This window comes from Schistocerca americana, chromosome 3, assembly GCF_021461395.2.
Source record: "Schistocerca americana isolate TAMUIC-IGC-003095 chromosome 3, iqSchAmer2.1, whole genome shotgun sequence".
NCBI lineage: Eukaryota > Metazoa > Arthropoda > Insecta > Orthoptera > Acrididae > Schistocerca > Schistocerca americana.
In genome coordinates, this window is record NC_060121.1 from 148623218 (window position 1) to 148643733 (window position 20516).

The 20516-nt window shown below is 43.2% G+C and overlaps 1 protein-coding gene across 2 annotated transcripts in view; it reads right to left on the bottom strand.

Annotated features, from left to right (window-relative positions):
* Nucleotides 1–20516, bottom strand: part of LOC124607088 (NADPH-dependent diflavin oxidoreductase 1) — a 76698-nt gene that overhangs the window by 51428 nt on the left and 4754 nt on the right. Inside the window, exons 2-4 of one of the 2 annotated variants that reach the window (XM_047139277.1) lie at nt 5574–5756; nt 631–882; nt 233–383 (exon numbers count right to left, since the gene is read on the bottom strand). In XM_047139277.1, the coding sequence (XP_046995233.1) occupies nt 233–383; nt 631–882; nt 5574–5756 (586 nt within the window). The remainder of the gene's footprint in view (nt 1–232; nt 384–630; nt 883–5573; nt 5757–20516) is intronic. The other variant, XM_047139278.1, reaches the window with a different exon arrangement.

Here is a 20516-nt window from a genome sequence, read left to right on the forward strand (position 1 = left end):
GTGCCTATAAATAAGGTACATCACTCTCTGCATCTACATGCATAGGCAAAAATAATGACCTCGTTCCAGCATCTTATCAAGTTAAATGTGACCCACTTGGCAGCTTAATTTCACATTTCAGGAAACTGCATAATCTTTCATGAAGCCCCAATAAAAATTATCACTTCCTTTTTTTCTTTATATCGCAAAGAAACAAGTGAAGAATACCATTTTTTTAAAAAACTAAACTAACCTGAAAGTGTGATTCAGATGTTGTTCTGTGGTTTTCAATAACAGAAGCTTTGATCAAATTTTCCTTTATGATGAATGGATCTTCTGTGCCCTGTATCATTGTCATCAGTCCCTTATGTAAATGCTGTGATGTTACACATGTCACAGTCCATCTGAAAGACATTAATGAAACACATTTCTTCTTAGTTAATTAGAAGCATCACTGTCTCCTTCAAGAAAAATTAAAATTTCAGGACTCACAGACCTATGAAAGCTCAAGTAGCAACGAAACAACTAACTTTTTCCAATAAGCAGCTGTGTCAAATTAACAAAAGCCATCTTATATTATGCAAAATGTAACTGTTATAAACTGCTAAACACACAATAAGAATTAAATGCAATGTTTTCTATCATAGTTACCTTGGTGCATATACATGGCTTCTGTCCAATGGTTCTGCACCTTGGGGTAATGGAAACAAAGAGAGCAACTTGGCCCACAAGTCTTTTAGCCATGGATCCACTACAGCATCCACACCCAAGTCATGTTGATCATCTGCAAGTCCAAGATTCACTATATTCTTTCCGCCAAGTTGTAGCAAACGTCGATAAAGTTTCTTTGCAGCAAAATTGAATTTGGCATATGAAGAATCACCTAAGCCCAAAACAGCAAATCTGGTGAGAAAGAAGCAATATGTACAAGAAACACTTCCAGAAATGTGTGACTATACACTGAGAAGCAACTAAATTAGGGATGGCTGCTGTGCATGAGAGAGAGCACTACAGTTATCTCACAACTTTGTGAATGGAAGAATCCTGTTCTCATGTGATCACAGTCCCATCTTATATTGCACTGGCTTTCCAGGTAATGGTAGTTAAATAATGGGTTGCAGAGCAGCAATTCATCCACTAATTCAGTGCTGGACAACTACACGAGTGCATCCACACCATCCACAATGATCTTTTTTTGACGGGGTGTACAGGGACCACCTCCAATATGGTTCTATCTGTTCTGAATAGAGATTACAAGACACAGAGATTAGTAGGGGTATAAGAACATAAATACTGAATTATTGAAGAGGGGACTGGGGTCAATCAAACTAATGAGTCATGATACATATTGCTTAACATTATCGAAATAAGTGCAAAATAGTGAAGCCAAAACCCAGTGGGTTATATGGCAAGCCAATGATGGTATTCTTCAGATGCAGGGATAGGAAAATTATCTTTAAATGATTACATGATGAATTATGTGAAAGGATCAGTTTTTAATGACATCTGGAAAACAACAGTTTTTAACAAGTATTTCCTTTGCTTGAGAGTAAAGCCGTTTGTGAATCTGAGAGTGGAACTTGATTAATAGTGGCTTTATGCAACAAATTCCTTGCCAAATACTAAAGTAAATGCACTTCTTGTAGAAACAATAACTGACAAAGCATGCAGCAGCGATTTGATGAAAATCATTTTCTACCTAGTATGTCCACGAGAATTCCTCTTCACATTAACTGTATTCAAAGCTAAAAATCAGTTGCAGCTTTAGTATTGAAGGAAAATATTTTTTTTCTGCGAATGCACTGAAGCCTCTAAATAAGGGCAAATCCTACAGATTGAAGTGAAGCAAAATACTGAAGCAAAGACCATAAAGATCTGACAGACCTAAATCACAAAATGTTTGTATTTTTATATACTTGCTTATATAATAATAAATTACATAGGAAAAATTTTGTATGTACAGTCCAGGAGGATTATTCCTCTGTAATTATCTGGGTTGGTTTTACCTTCTGTTTTAAATAATGGATGGATTATTCCTGTGGTCCAGTGCTGTAGAATTTTCTGTGCGATCCACATTTTGATTAGATGTTGGTGGAGATTTACGATTGCACGTCTCTCTGCATTTTTCCCGACTTCTGCACAGATTATACATTTGCCACTTACTGTGTAATTTTTTAGTTCACCACACTGATGGTTTGAGGATCTACCAGATTAGGGGAGGTTAAAACTGATGTGTCCATATTTAGGTGAAATGTACCTCTCTGCATTAATGTTGAAGGGTCTTATTTTTTTTAAAAGATATCTGCCAAAAGTTTTATCATATTTTTTGACACAATCACTTTTTTATGATACAATCAAAACCAGTTTCTGCATTCAAAGGCTATCTTGAAATGATAGGGGAGCATTCGATGGACAGGTGTTCATGTTTTAGGTCACAACGCATGACACTTGTTGATCGAATGCAGCCCTTAGCACCTGAAGATGGCCTCTGAACACGAAACCAGTTATGAATGTATCATAAAAAAGTGATTTTGTGTGTATGTGTGTGTGTGTGTGTGTGTGTGCGCGTGTGTGTGTGTGTGTTGGGTGCGCGGAAGCACACACGCGAGGGGAGGGGTGGAGGGGAAGTCAATTAATATTCCGCAAATGGAATGTTTCTTCTACATTAGTTGTGAGTTTAGGCTTCTGTAAAGTGTTTGGGTATCAGGAATGTAGCACTGACTAATTCATTACCTCTTGTGTAGTGTATGGCCTTGTACTTGCCAACTGTGAAAAATGTATTGGCTTTTTTTAAGTGAGAAAAATGTTTTTATTGAATGGTGAACTGGACAACTGCCCATCAGCAATGGTGACTTCACAGAACTATTGGTTTATAATTACATAGTTCAACACCATTCTTCACTTATGATATGACTCTTGTTGCACAGTTTGTCATAAAGCACTAATTGTTCTGGACAGTGGCTGCCAAATGAGTGCTATTGAATCTGACCAAACACAAAACCAAATACACGGAGGAGGGGAGAGGGCAGGAACACCAAGAAAGAGTCGTGTGACCTAAACGTAAGTTGGTAGGCATGTTTCTGAGTTTGAAAGATAATGTCTGTTCAAATTTTGCACCAGATGCACGGGAGTGGCACTAGTAGGGCCATTATGAGGACACAAATCAGGTTTGCTTTGAATAGAAAATGTAATGATCGTCAGCATTAGTTACCTTTGAGACTGGATGTGATGAGCTGATATTAGTCAAGAATGCCTTTAAGGTGACAAAGAAGCCATTATCAACATCTCACTGAGTTTGAATGAGGTCATGTAATAGAGTTATGAGAACCTGGATGCTGCTTCTGCAATACTGCAGAAAGACCTGGCAGGAATGTAGCCACTGTACATGACTGCAGGCAGGGGTGGTCATGAGAATGTACGGTCACAAAATGACCAGGCTTCGGATGCCCTTGTGGCACTACGGGGAGGGAAGCTAAGGAGAGTGATGCCCATGGTGTTCAGCATGTGGCTCTGGTGCATCATAACGCATCTGCAGCAGCAATCTGAGCAGCAATTGGCACCACAGTGACACAATGGTCTGTTACAAATCGGTTACTTCAAGGACAGCTTCGAGCCAGACACCCTGTACTGTGGATTCCACTGACCCAACACCATTGACATTTGCAACTTCAGTGGTGTCAAGCAAGAGCTCACTAGAGGGCAGGGTGGAGGTCAGTTGTGTCTTCTGATGAAAGCTCGTTCTGCCTTTGTGCCAATGATAGTTGTGTGTTGGTTAGGAGGAGGCCAGTTGAGAGCCTGCGGCAACCAACCTGTCTGTCTGTTACACACACTGGATCTAGGTCTGGGGTTATGGTCTGGGGTGCCATTTTGTATGACAGCAGTAGCACTCTTGTGGTTATCTCATACACCCTCACTGCAAATTTGTATGTCAATCTGGTGATTCGACCTGTTGTGCTGCAAATCATGAACAGCATTGCAGGCTTTTTTTCCCCAACAGGATAACGCACTCTACACACCGCTGTTGTGACCCGACATGCTCTACCCAGTGTGTCGACACATCGCCTTCGCCTGCTCAATCAACAGATCAGTCTCCTACTGAGCAAATATGGGACACCACCGGACGACAACTCCAGCATCATCTGCAAACGGCAGACAAGAGCAACAGGCAGGGAACTCCTCCCACAAACTGGCATCCAGCACCTTCTCAACACAATTTAAGCTTGCATTCAACAGTCTGGCAGTTACACTGATTATTAATGTACTGAAACTTCCTGGCAGATTAAAACTGTGTGCCCGACCGAGACTCGAACTCGGGACCTTTGCCTTTCGCGGGCAAGTGCTCTACCAACTGAGCTACCGAAGCACGACTCACGACCGGTACTCACAGCTTTACTTCTGCCAGTACCTCGTCTCCTACCTTCCAAACTTTACTGCCTGCAATTGCATGTGGTTTGTGGTGGTGGAGTGCAGCTGCACGTGGGGGCCCTCAGGAAGGGTTCAACAGTCATCATACTCACAAGAGGTTCGGTTGTGTAGTTTTTCTGGTCTACCATCGCACCTAATCAACAGCCCACCACCCATCACTTAAATCTGGCACAAATTCACTGTATATACAGTTATGCAGTCACACATAAAAGAAGAATGAATGAAAAGTATCTTCATTGGGCTTCTCATCTACCGTTAATTACTTTTGATGACATGCTTCTGTCCACTTTTCTCACTCTGACATTGGAAGGCTTTTCTCCCCATTTTGTGTTTCATAAGTTAATATTCTTTATTTTCTTCAGAGTGGGACCCCATAGCCTCAAGAAATTTGAAAAGTGAGATGATACCACCAGGCTGTGTTTTAAATTACTTCATTCACACTACTAGTTTCAGACACACTCCATTTTTAAGTGCATCTATGATAACAGACGTGGACACATTGTTGACCACTCATTAAAAAACCACGTGCCATGCATATCTGTGCACAGCATGGTCATCTCCTAAAATATAGGGTGCATGACATGCAAAGTGCTTTCGAGAATTACAACATTACTGTGTTATTAAAATGTTACATTGAGCCAGAAGCAGCAGTGAAACAAAGCTTGTAAAGTTTGTCTAGATATTACATTTTAATAACACAGTAATGTTATTGTCCTCAAAAGCATTTTACATCAAGTGCGCCTTTTATTTTAGATGATGACCGTTGACAACTATGCTGCATGCAAATGTGCATGGCATGCGATTTTTTAACAAAACGATAATGATGTGATCATGTATGTTACCACAGATGCACTTGAAAATGAACTGTGTCTGACAATAACAGTGTAAATAAAGAAGTTTGAAACACAACTTGATTGAATCATGTCACATTTCACATTTTTTTACCATACTTTGCTTCACTTTCTACTCCTAACATGGAAAGCCCTTTACTGGAAGCACAATATCCACCCCTCATATATGTGTAACAGGAACTGTAGCTGCTGCATGTTGTGCTTGTTACTGTATGACTTTTCCATCTTTAGTTTATTAAATGGTAATTTCACAGACATATTTTTAACACTACTACACAGTTAGAACGTAAATAATATTAAAGAAATGACAATAATTACCTTACAGCCTGTAATGAATTTTTTGGGAGATTTTTCCTTAACAGAAATTTCCAAAATTGCTTCATATTATCAGGCTCTTCACCTTGCCCTGTTGTTGAACAAACAAAAACCACTAACCGTTCATATATAAGCTGACTGACAGGATAATCATCCATTGCTCGCACAGGACCCATGAAGTGATATCTGGAAACCAATTTTCAATAATTAAGAGATGCACATTGTAAGAAGCTATTACTGCAAACAAAAATCATTCTTATGTACCCTTCCTAAACCCACACAACCCTGCCGTCTCTTTGGTGGTGGCCTTTGGTGGGGATTCAAAATGGGAGTTTGAAGAAAATTCAAACCATGTGCTGTAAAAGATGAGGTGGTGGTGGTGGTGGTGGTACAGGGACAACATACTAAAGGCAGATGCCGACAGAAAGATCTACCTACATGTCGCTTAAGTGCAAAGTCTCTTTAAATCATAATCCATTCTTTAAGCTACATAAAAGTTCTATTATGCACAGCACTGTAACTTGTATTTAGGTGTCCCTCAATGACAGGAGAAAGATTTCCATGCACAAAATTGCCAGTGTCAGTACTGCCAGCTAAAATTTACCCCTGGAGGCTGGAAAACAATGCCATAATGAAACATTGTTTTAAGGATGACAGAAGAATTCAATACTACATCAGCAGAGACTCTTCTTATTACTTTGGGAATATATCCGACTGACATCACTGTGAGATATCTTGCTGCAACATATCAGTTAGGGTGAGATAATTTAAAGTACAAGAAATTATAGGTTCCAGAATAAATAATAAGTCAGATCTCTGAAACTGGACACTTGACAAATGGCAATGGGATTGGGAAGCTGGAAATACAGAATTCTGGGTATACGGTCTTCTTCTGAATGTCAGAAAAAGACTACAAATGAATAAACGCTTTTCAAGTAAAATTCAGCTGTTAATTAAGACTACAGTTACATTTATATTACTGAATCTTGTAACAAAACACATATCAAAGAATGTACTAAACAAGTTCTGAGTAAATATTAAAGACAGAAACACAAGTCTAAGTGATGTTAACAGGTGAGGGGTGATGAGTAAGAGGGAAGAATGATCAGGAGGTATGAATAGACATTAGTAGTATATACATCAGTAGCACCGATAATGAAAACGTAAATGTCACGATGAGATATGCAAGCGACAATGATGAGGAGTAAATGCAAAAATATAAGGTTACAAGTAGCTCAAAAATACAGTGCAATCAATGAAGGGATGTGTTGTTGTATAACAGCATATTTAGTTGGTTGGTTGGTTAGTTAATTACATACCTACTCCAAAGAGTTCATGAGGAACTTGATCAAAAAATTGGCAAATACTAAGCAGACTACTGCTTGAAGTTGTATAGAACAAAAATTCAACTTAACAACAACATGAAAATACAAAGTACTCAGGAACAGCCGGATCATATATTCCTGTGTGGATTTCAAGAAGTCATATGATTCCGTCAATTGGCAATCCCTTTTTAACACCTTCAAAGAACAAAGACTCAACCCAAAAAAACCCTAAATCTTATCATCCACACAACCTACAAATTAAAGTTCATGGGTGAGATGTTAGAGCCATTTCTGATCAAAATGGGTGTTTGGCAAGGCAACGGCCTATCTCCTATCCCTTTTAATCTGGTTTTGGACAAAGTAATCCCAAAGAGGGGAAAAGGAACTTAAAAACCAAATTTATTGAAAACCCATACAACTCAATATACCTAAAAGTGACATCCAAATTTCTTGCCTAGCTTTTGCAGATGACTGAGTAGTACTAACAGACAATTTGACAACAGCACTTGAATAGACAGAGGCCATCAAGGAACACATTGAACGAGTCGGCCTCCAAATAACCTCAAAAAACAGTACATCTGCTCAAAACATCCTACTCAGAGACTGATCACAAAATAGAGACAAATCGAGAGTGTTCCATACTTCCCAAGTGTTCAGTCAAAATTCTCAAACCTCCATGGGGAGAAAAAACGGCACACATTATTTGGATATAAACAAAAATCAGGCACTATATAACACAGTTATAAAGCCTGAAGTCTTCTATGCTAATGAAAGATGTACACTCCAGAGAAAAAGTAATCTGGCAGATAAACTAAAAGGAGAATGCAAAATTCTAAGTGAGATACTGCTGCTGCTGCTGTTGTTGTTGTTGTTTTCAGTCCAAAGACTGATTTGATGCAGCTCTCCATGCTGCTCTATCCTGTGCAAGCCTCTTCATTTCCGAGTAACTACTGCACCGTACATCCTACTGAATCTGCTTAATGTATTCATCTCTTTGTCTCCCTCGACTATTTTTACCATCCACGCTTCCCTCCAGTACTAAATTGGTGATCCATTGATGCCTCAAAATGCACCCTACCAGCAGGTCCCTTCTTCTAGTCAAATTGTGCCACAAATTCCTCTTCTCCCCAATTCTATTCAGTACCTCCTCATTAGTTGTGATCCACCCACCTAATCTCTGACTTGCAGCAGACATCAGAACAGGAAGACTGAAATTTTAGGGATATACCCACACACTTCCAACAACTAGACTCACTCACATAATTGTGACATACAAAGAACAACTCATAACCAAACCCGGGATCCAGCAGGCGAAGAAGGCCCATATAAGTCCATTAGACATTTTCAACAGAAGCCCATACAGACAAAAAAATTAGCAAATGGAAAGTACTTCCAGGGTGAAGTCTAGGAATGTGTAGTTTATCTGTAAAGGAGATCACCTACAGAGCAATTGTGGTGACCCATTCTTGAATACTCCTCATGTGTTTTGAATCCCCACCAGGTCAGATGGAAGGAAGACACTGAAGCAATTCTGAGGCACAATGCCCGATTTTTTACTCATAGTGTTGATCAATGGGCAAATATTATAAAAATGGTCTGTGAACTAAAATGGGAATCCTTCGAGGGAAGAAGAGGTTCTTTTTGCAAAACCCTATTGAAAAATTTAAGAGAACCGGCATTTGCAACAGACTGCAGAACAATTCTGTCACCAACATACATGTAGTAGAACAACCAACAACATAAGAAAAAATAGTTTTCATATAGAAGCATTTAGACAGACCATTTTACTCACTACAGTTGCAAGTGGAGAAGGAAAGGGAAACTTAAAAATAATCACATAATTGCGAGGTAAAGCATGTTGGGTACTGCACAATGGTCACAAGAGGTTAAGAAAGCTACATCTTTAGAAGAAAGATGTGTAGTACTTTAGTGTTTAGAAGAAACACTAAAGTACTACACAGAAAACATGAAATGGTCTGAAAAATTTAAAATTCCTCAGAGAAAGTCAAGTGTCAATATGATGACACTAGATAAAAGAGCAGTGTTGTATGAATAGTCTTCTTAATGCTGATCTGTCCAGAAAAACATCTTCTACAAGCTTTCCAAGTGTGAGACACAGAACAAAGCCACTAATTCGTCACCACTTATTTGCCAGCACAACACCAATTTTACCAACATGAAGCAAAGAATTTACTGCCTCTCGTGGGACAAATAGACAGCAAAAGATCCGAGGGAAAGGCACACTGTTATCACATGAGTGTACTGGCCTAGACGTGTGACAGATCGAAACTCTGATAATACCCATGTGGGCACCACCACTTGTCATTCAAAATGTCATGCAGCATTAAGGACAGATTTACATACCAAGCTGCGTAGTATGTTTAGAGACGGTGCAGAATGGTTGAGCTTCAATACTTTACAATAGATGTCTCAGATATGACGTGCATTATCGCATGGTGTGTCTGTCAGTGCATGCCCAGGGGTGAAGTCCATGTTGATGCCACAAGCAGAGGACCAGAGAACTTGAGCTGTTCTATTCATCCCTGTAGTTTATAACCATAGAAGGTGCATAACCGGTCGCATGGCAACATCAACAGCTTGGGGCGGAAGTAGGTGGCTGAAGAAAGAAACTCACTGTATTAGGAGACAGCTGTAGTGAGCTAGGAACATATGAAAGTGTTACGACTGATGTGTGGAGAAACACCATCACACATTCCTCCCCCCCCCCCCCCCCAAATCACGAGAGCAGAGAACTGAGGAGGAGTGATGTGGGGACGATGATGGCTGGTACCAGTTACCAGTGGAGGGGTGTGTTTTGTCAGTGATGAGGCCAAGAATGGTGATGAATGATGCTGAGGGTGCTGGTCATATGATGGAGGTGGGTGCCGGAATTCAGGACACCGGACAGGGCAGTTGGCTGCTAGTAGTGACAATTTTCTGTGTGACAGCAAGCACCGGAACGATATCAGCAGCGAGTGTGAGGGACGAGTAAGCTGGCAGCACATGGGGTGGAGGGTACCGGGTCAGTTTGGCCTGAGTCTGTGTTCAGAACTGCTTGTGCAGTGATGAGCAGGTGCTGGATATGGATGCCAGTGTGGGGCAGCGAGAGTGGAGCAGCGCTGCTGGGTGGTTGTGAGAAGAGACTGGTAGCCATGATGCCTGCATTCGACGGACAAAAATCCACATGTAAGATACTGCGAAGTGAATCAGTGGGCCATGAAATAACCTGCTGTGGGAGTGGCGGAATTGTCAGAGGTTGCGTTGGGGTCTAACAACTGTTGGCAGCTGTGGAGGGGAACTTGCTATGATGGGCATAGGCTGCAGGAGCAGTAGAGATGCAGGAGCATGACCATCCTGGATATGCCTTTGCTGTTGATGACTGGTGGGCCAGGGGTAGCACCAGCTTAGCTCGGTGGGTAGCCAGTAGTGTGGTAAGCTGGCATCTCGGGAAGGTACTGTGATGTGGGTGTTTGGAGCAAAGTTGGCGGTGGCGCTGCGCAGAGCGTCATTCCCCAGATGCCAGCAGAAAAAGTTTAACACGCTGAGGAAGTGATGGAGGTCCTTGAAGGTCTCAAGTAATGGAAATTTCAGGAGAGGATGCTCTTTATTGGGCAGGGCATGTGAACTGGTAGCAGTGGAGGTATGGCCCAGGAATACCATCTTGCTAACACCAAAGACATGCTTTTCTATGTTGACAATGATGCTGACATCCTGGGGGATGTTCAAAAAATACTATGGAGTTGTTTGCAGCGTTCCTCACACATCAAGGAGAAAATGAGTATGTCATCTGTGAAGGTGCCATACAAAGGCAAGCCACACAAAATGGCACACAAGGAATGCTGCCATGTTTGGCAAGCTTTATCATGGCTATAGGTCATAAAGGCAATTTCATAGAAGTCAAATGGCGTGATGATGGCCGCATTCTAGACACTTTTGGGTGTGACTGGAATCTTGATGAAACCCCTCATGCAGTCAATCGTGCTGAAGGTTGTAGACCAAGCCAGCATGTTGTAACTGCATAGTAATGTCATTGGGTAACAGTTAGGGATGGTACGCGCGGTTAGCTTCCAGTAAACACTGCATTGCCACCAGGAGCCATGCTGCTTCTTGACAAGCTGACTGTTGGATGCTCATAAGTTCTATGCAGGGCACATTATATTGGCAGCAAGCAGCTTGGTAAACTCGGCATTTGTGATCTTGACCACATCCGATGATAGGGGCCGTGGCTGGCAGAAGATGGGTGGCTGGGGGCATGGTATCAATGTAATGGACAGCTGAATTGCAGACCTCACGTAACATGCTTGATGGGCATTTGAGAGTGGGATATTGTACCAGGAGGTCAGTGCATGGGCTGGATTATGCTACCTGATTTGCATAGAAGAAAACAGCAAAATGAGTGTGCACTACATTGATCTTCTGGTATTGTTATCAATGAAGTGTCAGCCAGCAACATCAGGAAGCATGTGATAGTGCCCAATGAAGTTCACACTGATAATGGGGTCAGTGACATCAATGATGGTGAAGGACTTGGGGAGGTCCTATTTCAGGCTGAGGGTGAGGAAGTTATGATGCATGCCATAGGCGCATACGGTGGAGTTATTTGCTGCCATCAGGAGGATGGCTGAGGCAGTACAAGAGTCCCATACGAGCCGCAGTGTGAAGATAGACAACAGCTGGTACCGATCAGGAATGCAAGGCAGAGCAAACATCGCGAACGAACATGTGCAGGTTGACTGAGCAGCAGCTGGCAGCTGTTCGAGTTTGGGTGCCAAGAGCAAGGGTTCCTGCATTAGCAGCGTCCAGGCCAACCCACAATGGCACTGCGGTGGCCAAAGATGTCATACTCCCAGCTGCTGGACACTGAGCTGTATGCCTGTGGAGAAAGGAGGAGCTGTGACATCATTAGCAGCATGTTGAGTGATGAGGGAGACCACTTGGTGGGGGTGACTAGCAGCATGACAGCCATCTGGTGGCATTGGGTGGGAGTGTGGTTGGTGCACAGCAGCAGAGATTGCAAGCAAGGAGGCCAGCATCTCATGCACTCTTTTGTTGAGGTTGGCGGTGTGAGGGAGAGGTCAGTCTTTTGACACTGCAGCTGTCTGTATTGGTGCCAGATGGTGAACTACACATGAGTCATACAGAAAATCTTTCGAGTCCACATGTGGCTCCATCAGACTTTAGTAGTGGCACAAGAATTGTGAGCATTACTGGTCCCTGAACTGCTTGAGAGTGTGGAGGACCCCGATGTCCTGTATCTTGGAGAAAGTACGTTCCATCATGAGGTGGCATTGGTGTCTCATAGTGACTGGTGACTGGGGGTGATGAGATGATGTCACAGAGCTACATCGTGTATGTCGGCAGTGACGTGAACTTGGGTCACTTTGTAAGTTATGATGTAGCCAGTGAAGATAGCATCCGCTGCAGAAAGCCACAGCTGCAGGTCCCAGGGACTGAAGGGCAGCAGGTGAGCCACAGCATGGCCAGACCTATTGGCAAAATGTGAGGTGAGCTTGGGCACTGAGGCCAGGGGGACAACGGCAGCACTTATTCAAGAGCTGGTGTGGGTGTTGCCATGGAGTCCAGCACTGGGGCTGGGCTGCTGGTTGTTCATCACTTCAAGTCACCTGCATAGATCGGTGTTGCAGGCCTGCGAGGTGTGCAGTCAGGTCGTCGATGATGTTGGAGGTGCTGGAGATGTCAGAGGTTATTGGTGGGTCACCAGTGTACAAATGTTTCCCCTTTCTAACTTAATATAACAATCACAAAATTGCAGGATGAGGCATGTTGGGTAATGCGCAATGCTTCACGTTCACACTACATTAAGAAAATGACGGTCTCAAAATTTAACGGATCTCAGAGTTAGTTACTTGCCAATATGATGACACTAGATAAAAGGGTGATGCAGTACGAATACTATCCTTAGTGCTGACTCAACCAGGAAAATATTCTCTGAATGCCTACAATGAGTATGGGACACACAGTAAAGTCACTAATTTCTCGCTGAGTATTCACCAGCAAAACACCGATTTTACTGACACGAGGTATGGGACTGATCACCTGTCGTGGGAGAAATGGCCATGGCAAGACCTGAAGGAAAGTTATCAAGTGAGAGTACCGGCCATGACAGTAAGAGTTCAAAACTTGGACAGTACCAATACGGGCACTAACACCTGCCGTTTGGAATGTCTTGTGGTTTGATACACCCATTTACATACTGAGCTGAGTAGCAGGTGTAGAGAAGGCCCAGAGTGGGTGAGTCTCAATAGTTTATGATGGCATCTCAAGAGACAAAATGCTTTGCCACATGGCACATGCGTGGGAGTGAAATCCGATGCTGACACTACAAGCAGAAGACCAAGACCGAGGGCAAGGCTAGGCCAGCGGAAGCCTCACTACAAAAGGAGCTATTCTATTCATTCCAATAAGTAGCAACCATAGTAAGCAGGTATCTGGTTGTATGTCAGAATCGATGGCTTGGGGCAGATAGAGACGTGAGATGGTTGTAGCGAACTAGAAATGCCCAGAACTGCTAACACCGATGCGCAGCAAAGGGCCACCACAATAGTAAGGTTGTGGTAATAATGTGTAAATCAACAAAGACAGCAATGAGGCACTGGCAGTGTCTGCACAAATTGATAAACTCACACAAGTGACTCTTAAGTTAAGATTGCATAGTTGGTGGAATGTGCATCAAATTGACAACCTTCTGTGTAAAGTCCACACTTTTGTAAGATTTTGAGGGAATGGAGGTCAGATGCAGATGCAAGTATCAAATATGAGTTAGTCAAAATGATAAGAAACTATGCAGACATCAAAGTTAGTACCCATAATCACTATTCTGCAATTACACAAAATTGTCAACAAGGAGAATGTCCTACATATCAAATCAAGGTCTACTCCCAGCCATAAATGACTGGGCACCTGAGGTGAGGAATCTGAAAGAGCAAAGTTAAAGACAGAGCACAGAAGAAGGAAGTACCTGACTGGCCTGAGAGGAGGGGGTGGGGGGGGGGGGGGGGGAGGGAGGAGGAGGAGGAGGAGGAGAAGTAAGTACTGAAAAGTACTAAACTGAGATTGCCAGAAAACTTACTAACTGCTTTTGCAAAACAGATATCACAATACGAATGTACTCGGCATAACTCTTTGCACTTTTACTAATTACTCTATAAGTATCATATAGCTAAGAAGGGTTAAAGTGCTTGTCTTTCCTGTGTACATTCAAGGTTTGTCAACACAACATTTGGCAAAATTCATGAGGCACCTACCATTCACAGCAGCAAGTAATTTAACACCATATGTCATTAGCAAATGGACAGTAATTTAACACCATATGTCATTAGCAAATGGACAAACTAATTCCTATGAATTAAATCATATTAATCTGCAGAGGGAGCACTAGTTAAGGTGCCAGAATAGCAAATATACCTTTATAATTCAACTCAGATGTTCTTCTTGCCTAAATGAATCATCACAGTGAAACTACAACAAATTGTATTAGGAACAAATGTATCAATGGTGAAGTACTTGCTTAACAAAATTTAGGTAACTATGTTGTCTTAATTTACAGGCAAGGTTTTCATCACTGCTTTATTAACACAATTCTAAACTTTAATTCTTATTCTATTTACAAAATTTGAAGTGAAACTTGTTTCACAAACAATAATATTATATATCTATAGAAAATTGACTATAATTGTTCTGAAATCACAACTTTGGAATGAGGTGCCACTGTCAAAAACAACAGATCCACCTGTCAACACAATGTTTTGAGTTAGCGACGTCATGGCATGTTGATTATTAGCACTCACGGTGGAGGTAACTGACCTGCCCAATTTGGAGTTGGTTGCTCCACATATCATGGTCTGGCTTGTGGCGATGAACCTGGCACTAGACAAGCAATCAACATGGCACATGGAACTGGACAAGGCACATGAAGACACCAATGACAACAGAAGCCTGGCACTCCTTACTGTACTCGTAAACAGCATCTCTTATGTCTTGCATCAGCAGTATGAAAATTGAAGTTATTAGTCTTAAATGCACCATTGAAGACACTGATGAAGACACAGTTACTTCTGCAAGCAGCAGCACTACCAATGACATGAAGACACTGAGCAAGACTGCCACCAGAACAATTGTACCTGAAGGAAAAAATAAAATGATGCTGAAGATGGATTTTTACAACATTCTTGCTGCCATAGAGCAAGCGAAGCACTGATGACAGTGAAAGCTCCACCATTGTTACACCAAACGAAAACAGCAGGGAACTAATGCCAAAAGAACCAGCATCAACCTCCAGTGAGCCACCAGTGTTGCTGATTGTTAGCTTTGACATACTCCGATGACTATATGGAGTTCCAGAATATGGTAAAAGAAGTTGTTTCTTTGTTAATCATCAGAATTGTTGTTGCCTTGAAGATGTGTGGGAAATGTTCCCGATTACAGTGCTGTGAAGAAACTTGTGGTTAGCAAATGTTACCCTACTATTCACATAACATCATGCCTCAGACGCTACTGAGGATTACCTGTCAACATCAGACTCACTGATGTCTAAGAATATTTGGAATCTGAAGCCTGTGACAACAGAACCACGTAGCTTTTGAATCACCACAGACACGTAGATGGAAACCTCTGGCGAATGCAATTCTCATCGACAACATCTTCAACAGGAAGATACATCAGCTTAGATATGTTGGCAACGTCTAGACTGCTGTGGGAGAAATCAGAGAGAGAGAGAGAGAGAGAGAGAGAGAGAGAGAGAGAGAGAGAGAGAAATAAAGAGGCTTGCCAGTGCTTTCAATGTTCACGTTTCAACCACATTGCCAAGTACTACAGCATGGCCATAAAAGGCACCATGAGAGTAATGGGCCACAACACCGGGGAGTGTCTGATGAAGAAAAACCCAGTTGTTGCTTGTGCCAACTGTGGCAAAAAGTATGTTGCCAGAAGGAAAACCCAGTTGTCGCTTGTGCCAACTGTGGCAAAAAGTATGTTGCCAGCTATCATCAATGTTTAGCATTCAAGTGCGCTGTCTCCAAGCAGCTATGACAACATGTGATTCAATCTACGACAGCAGCCACATCCGATACCCAACTGGAGCAGCAACCCAGAAGGCCTGGAAGGATCACCAGGAAAGACCAGAGAAGAATGAGTTAAGCCAAACCATGCCCTCACAGCAATGATAGCTGAGATCAACAAGAGCCTGAATGACGTCTCCAGAGCCCTGACCATTGTCTCCGAGGTGATGGCCAGTCTCCCAAAGAAAATCAGAGCTGCAGTGAAGTTTACCTTCCAGATGGCCTTGATGCAACCCAACACTGTTAAACATGGCTGCTAGACCCCATGCACTTATCATCTGCAGATGGAGCTGCAATGATATCCATGCACAAGATGCAAAATTCTTAGATCAAAATGTGTCTGGTGTATGAGAATCACCTGAAATCTGAGGTAAAGGTTAATGTGTCTAATTTCAGTATCTGCAGGAACGACCAGCCAACAGCAGGTGAGCAGGTGGAGGGATTACCATTTATGTACAGAACAGACTCTGCTATCATATAATATAGTTCCACACACTGGAAACGATGGGAGCAACAGGAGTTGTGGGGGAAACAGTGTGTCAATTTCATTGCAATATACGATTCACTACGTAGAGCTCTTCAACCTGACAACATTGAAGCACTACTGACTACTTGCTCTCTGTGACAAGCTATTCATCACAAGAGACTTCAATGCCAAAAGTGCTGCTCGGAACTCCCAATTTACCAGTAACATTGGAAGACAATTTCAAAGGGATGCAGATGAAGGAAGGAATATTCAGGTTTAACATCCCATCCTCTGTAGATCAAGTTCCCATCATTACTGTAGGCCTCTTTGACTCGAACATGTATCCTGAAAGTGGCTAGCCAGTTATTCTTGATACCAATCAAGGGCATCTTGTAGACAGAGCCACAATGCGGAATGTGTTGCCCTCCGACAATTTGGACAGTTCTGTACCAACACAACAGCATATAGACTTCAGAGGAGTCAACTGGGATGCATACTGTGCTGAAATCAGTGCAGCACTGGAGACCACCCCCCCCCCCCTCCCCCTCTCTAGCCCTTTTTAAAGACATTCACGTTGTAATCCAACAATTCACAGACACCAAAGCGGCTGCTCCTCAACAACATTGCCCTATGCGAGAACATTGCCATAGCACATCTTGGACCTCATCACACACAGGAATAGAATCACAGGGAGTGACAGCTTACCAGAGTCCCTGTGACTAAATGACAAGGAGTTCAAGACATAAGCAGATGTTCACTGGAATAAAGAATGGTCACAGAGTCTCTGCACTGTGGTTAGATGACAAAATCATCTGAGAGGCCACCAACAAGCTCCTGCGATACAACAAGCTACTACCACTTCAAACTGGACTGGAAGTGATATGACATATCTGTTGCTTCAAGAGTCACAAGACAGCAAGGATGGCCAAGTGATGAATCACATGATGAAGTTGCCGCCAGAAGCAACCAACATGACTGCTGACATCTGCAACCAGATCCTCACTGGCAGCTATTATCATACTGCATGGAATCATGTAGAGGCAGTAGCCATCCTCAAGGCAGAGGCGGATCTGCTATTACCTACAGACCCATCCTTCCAACACTTCTGATGATCCTCAAGCAGCTATACTGTGTGCATCAACTGCAACACATTCAACTAGAACATCTGCTGTAGGACACCCAATTTGGATTTCAAATGGGCCACATGACAGCTCATGCAATAAACCACGGACACCTTGGAATACCGTGAATACCCAGGCACACTGTTCCTTCCAGGCATTTCACTCTGTGTGGCATGATGGGCTCCCGTTTAAGCTACTTGATCTGAGAGTCCCAGTACCTCATGTCTCACTCTTCAAATTATATATGGCTGGCAGGACCTACAATGTGAACTCCAATGAGGAGGTATCTAACAAAAGATACACCCCCACAGGAGTAGAGTAAAGATCTGTCCTTGAGCCAATATTTTACATGCTCTTATGGCCAATGTTTCAATGAGGGGCTGTGGTTTTTTTTTTTTTTTTTTTTTTTTTTTTTTTTTAGGGCGCACAACTACAATGGGCATTAGCGCCCAGACTAAGTTATGAATGCACTGTGAGGCACAAGGTTAAAACAGCAACTAAAAGGGACAACACTATAAAAGGCATATTCACAGGCAAGGGATTAAAAGAAAACAGCATAATCAAATGTCCGTAGACAGGTTTGTCAAGTGGATAAAATGAAGAACGTGAGCAGCTGCTCCTGGGTCATCCGCTAAAATAGCATCCAGAGTACATGGCAGGCCAAGATCAACACGCACTGTATTAAAATTTGGACAGGACGTTAAAATGTGGCGTACCGTCAGCAATTACCCACATGGGCAGAACGGCGCTGGTGCAGCCATCAGCAGATGGCGATGGCTGAACTGGCAGTGTCCAATTTGTAACCGGGCCAAAACAACCTCCTCCCGCCGAGAAGGGTGTGAAGAGGTCGTCCAAGCCGTGAGAAGAGGTTTCAAGGCCCGAAGCTTGTTGTCAGTAAGTGTAGCCCAATCAGCATGCCACAGCGATAAAATGCGCTGACAAATGACCCTGCTAAAATCAGATGAAGGCACACAACAAGAAGCTGTCCGAGGCTGGAGGACCGCAGCCTTGGCCGCAGCATCTGCAGCTTCGGTCCCAGGGATATCGACATGGCCAGGAACCCACATAAAGGTAACCGGAGAACCGTCGTCTGCCAGATGCTGAAGAGAGCGTTGGATCCAGTGCACGAAAGGGTGAACCGGATACAGATCACTGAGGCTCTGGATGGTGCTCAGGGAATTAGAGCAGATGACATAAGCAGAATGTCGGTGGCGGGGATGTAAAGAACAGCCTGGTAGAGGGCAAATAGCTCAGCTGTGAAGACCGAACAATGGCCATGGAGCCCGTATTTGAAACTGTGTGCCCCGACAATAAAAGAACACCTGACAGCGCCATTGGCCTTAGAGCCATGTGTATAAATGAAGATCATATTAATGAACTTCGAATGAAGTTCAACAAACCAGGAGCAGTATACCGAAACTGGGGTAACCTCCTTTGGAAGTGAGCTGAGGTCAAGGTGAACGTGAACCTGAACCTGGAGTCAAGGTGGCGTGTGGCTCTCGCCCACTCGAAAGGTTGCAGGGAGTGAAAAATCAAGGTGCTGAAGGAGGCAACAAAAGCGAACTCCAGGGGGTAACAGGGCAGATACATACAACCCGTATTGACGGTTGAGACAGTCGTCAAAAAAGGAACAATAAGACGGGTGGTCGGGCAGTGACAATAACCAACAGGCATACCAACAAAGCAGTATATCACACCGGTAGGTTAGTGGCAATTCACCAGCTTCAGCATGTAGACTCTCGACGGGACTAGTATAGAACAATCCGATTGCAAGACGTAACCCCCGATGTTGTATAGAGTTGAGGCGGCGTAAGATGGACGGCTGTGCAGAGGAGTATACGAAGCTCCCATAATCCAGCTTTGAGCAGGCGATAGACCAATATAGGCGAAGTAGGACGGTTCGATCCGCTCCCCATGACGTACCGCTGAGAACACGGAGGACATTTAGGGAACGGGTACAATGGGCAGCCAAATATGACACATGTGGAGACCAGCTAAGTTTCCTGTCAAATGTAAGACCTAAAAATTTGTTGTCTCCACAAATGGGAGAGCAACAGGACTGAGACTTAAGGACAGTGGGAGAAACTCTTTGTTGCGCTAGAAGTTAATACAGACCATTTTCTCGGCAGAAAAACGGAAGCCATTGGTGACACTCCAGGAGTAAAGACGGTCAAGACAACGCTGAAGACAGTGCTCCAGGAAACATGTACGCTGCACGCTGCAATAGATGGTAAAATCGTCCACGAAAAGGGAGCCTGATACATCAGCTGGGAGGCAATCCATTACTGGATTGATCGCTATGGCGAAGAGAGAGACTCGCCAAACTGAGCCCTGTGGCACCCCATTCTCTTGGCGAAAGGCATCTGACAGGACAGAACCCACACGTACCCTGAACTGTCGATCCATTAAAAAGACACGAATAAAAAGAGGGAGGCAACCGCGAAAGCCCCATGTACACATTGTGCGGAGAATGCCCGCCCTCCAACAGGTGTCATAAGCCTTCTCCAAATCAAAGAACACAGACACGGTTGGGCGCTTCCGCAAAAAGTTATTCATAATGAAGGTCGACAAGGTAACCAGATGGTCAACAGCAGAGCGGCACCTACGAAATCCACATTGTACATTGGTAAGTAGGCGTCGAGATTCGAGCAGCCAAACCAAACGAGAGTTAACCATTCGTTCCATCACCTTACAGACACAGCTGGTAAGGGAGATGGATCGATAACTGGAAGGCTTAGGAACTGGGACAACTATAGATTTGTGCCAGTATGTGGGAACATGACCCTCAATCCAGATTCAATTATAAGTACGAAGAAGAAAACATTTACCCGCAGGAGAAAGGTTCTTCAGCATCTGAATATGAATAGAATAAGGCCCCGGAGAGGAGGACTGTGACCGGGCAAGTGCATTTTCGAGTTCCCGCATGGTGAATGGAGCATTATAACTTTCACGATTCT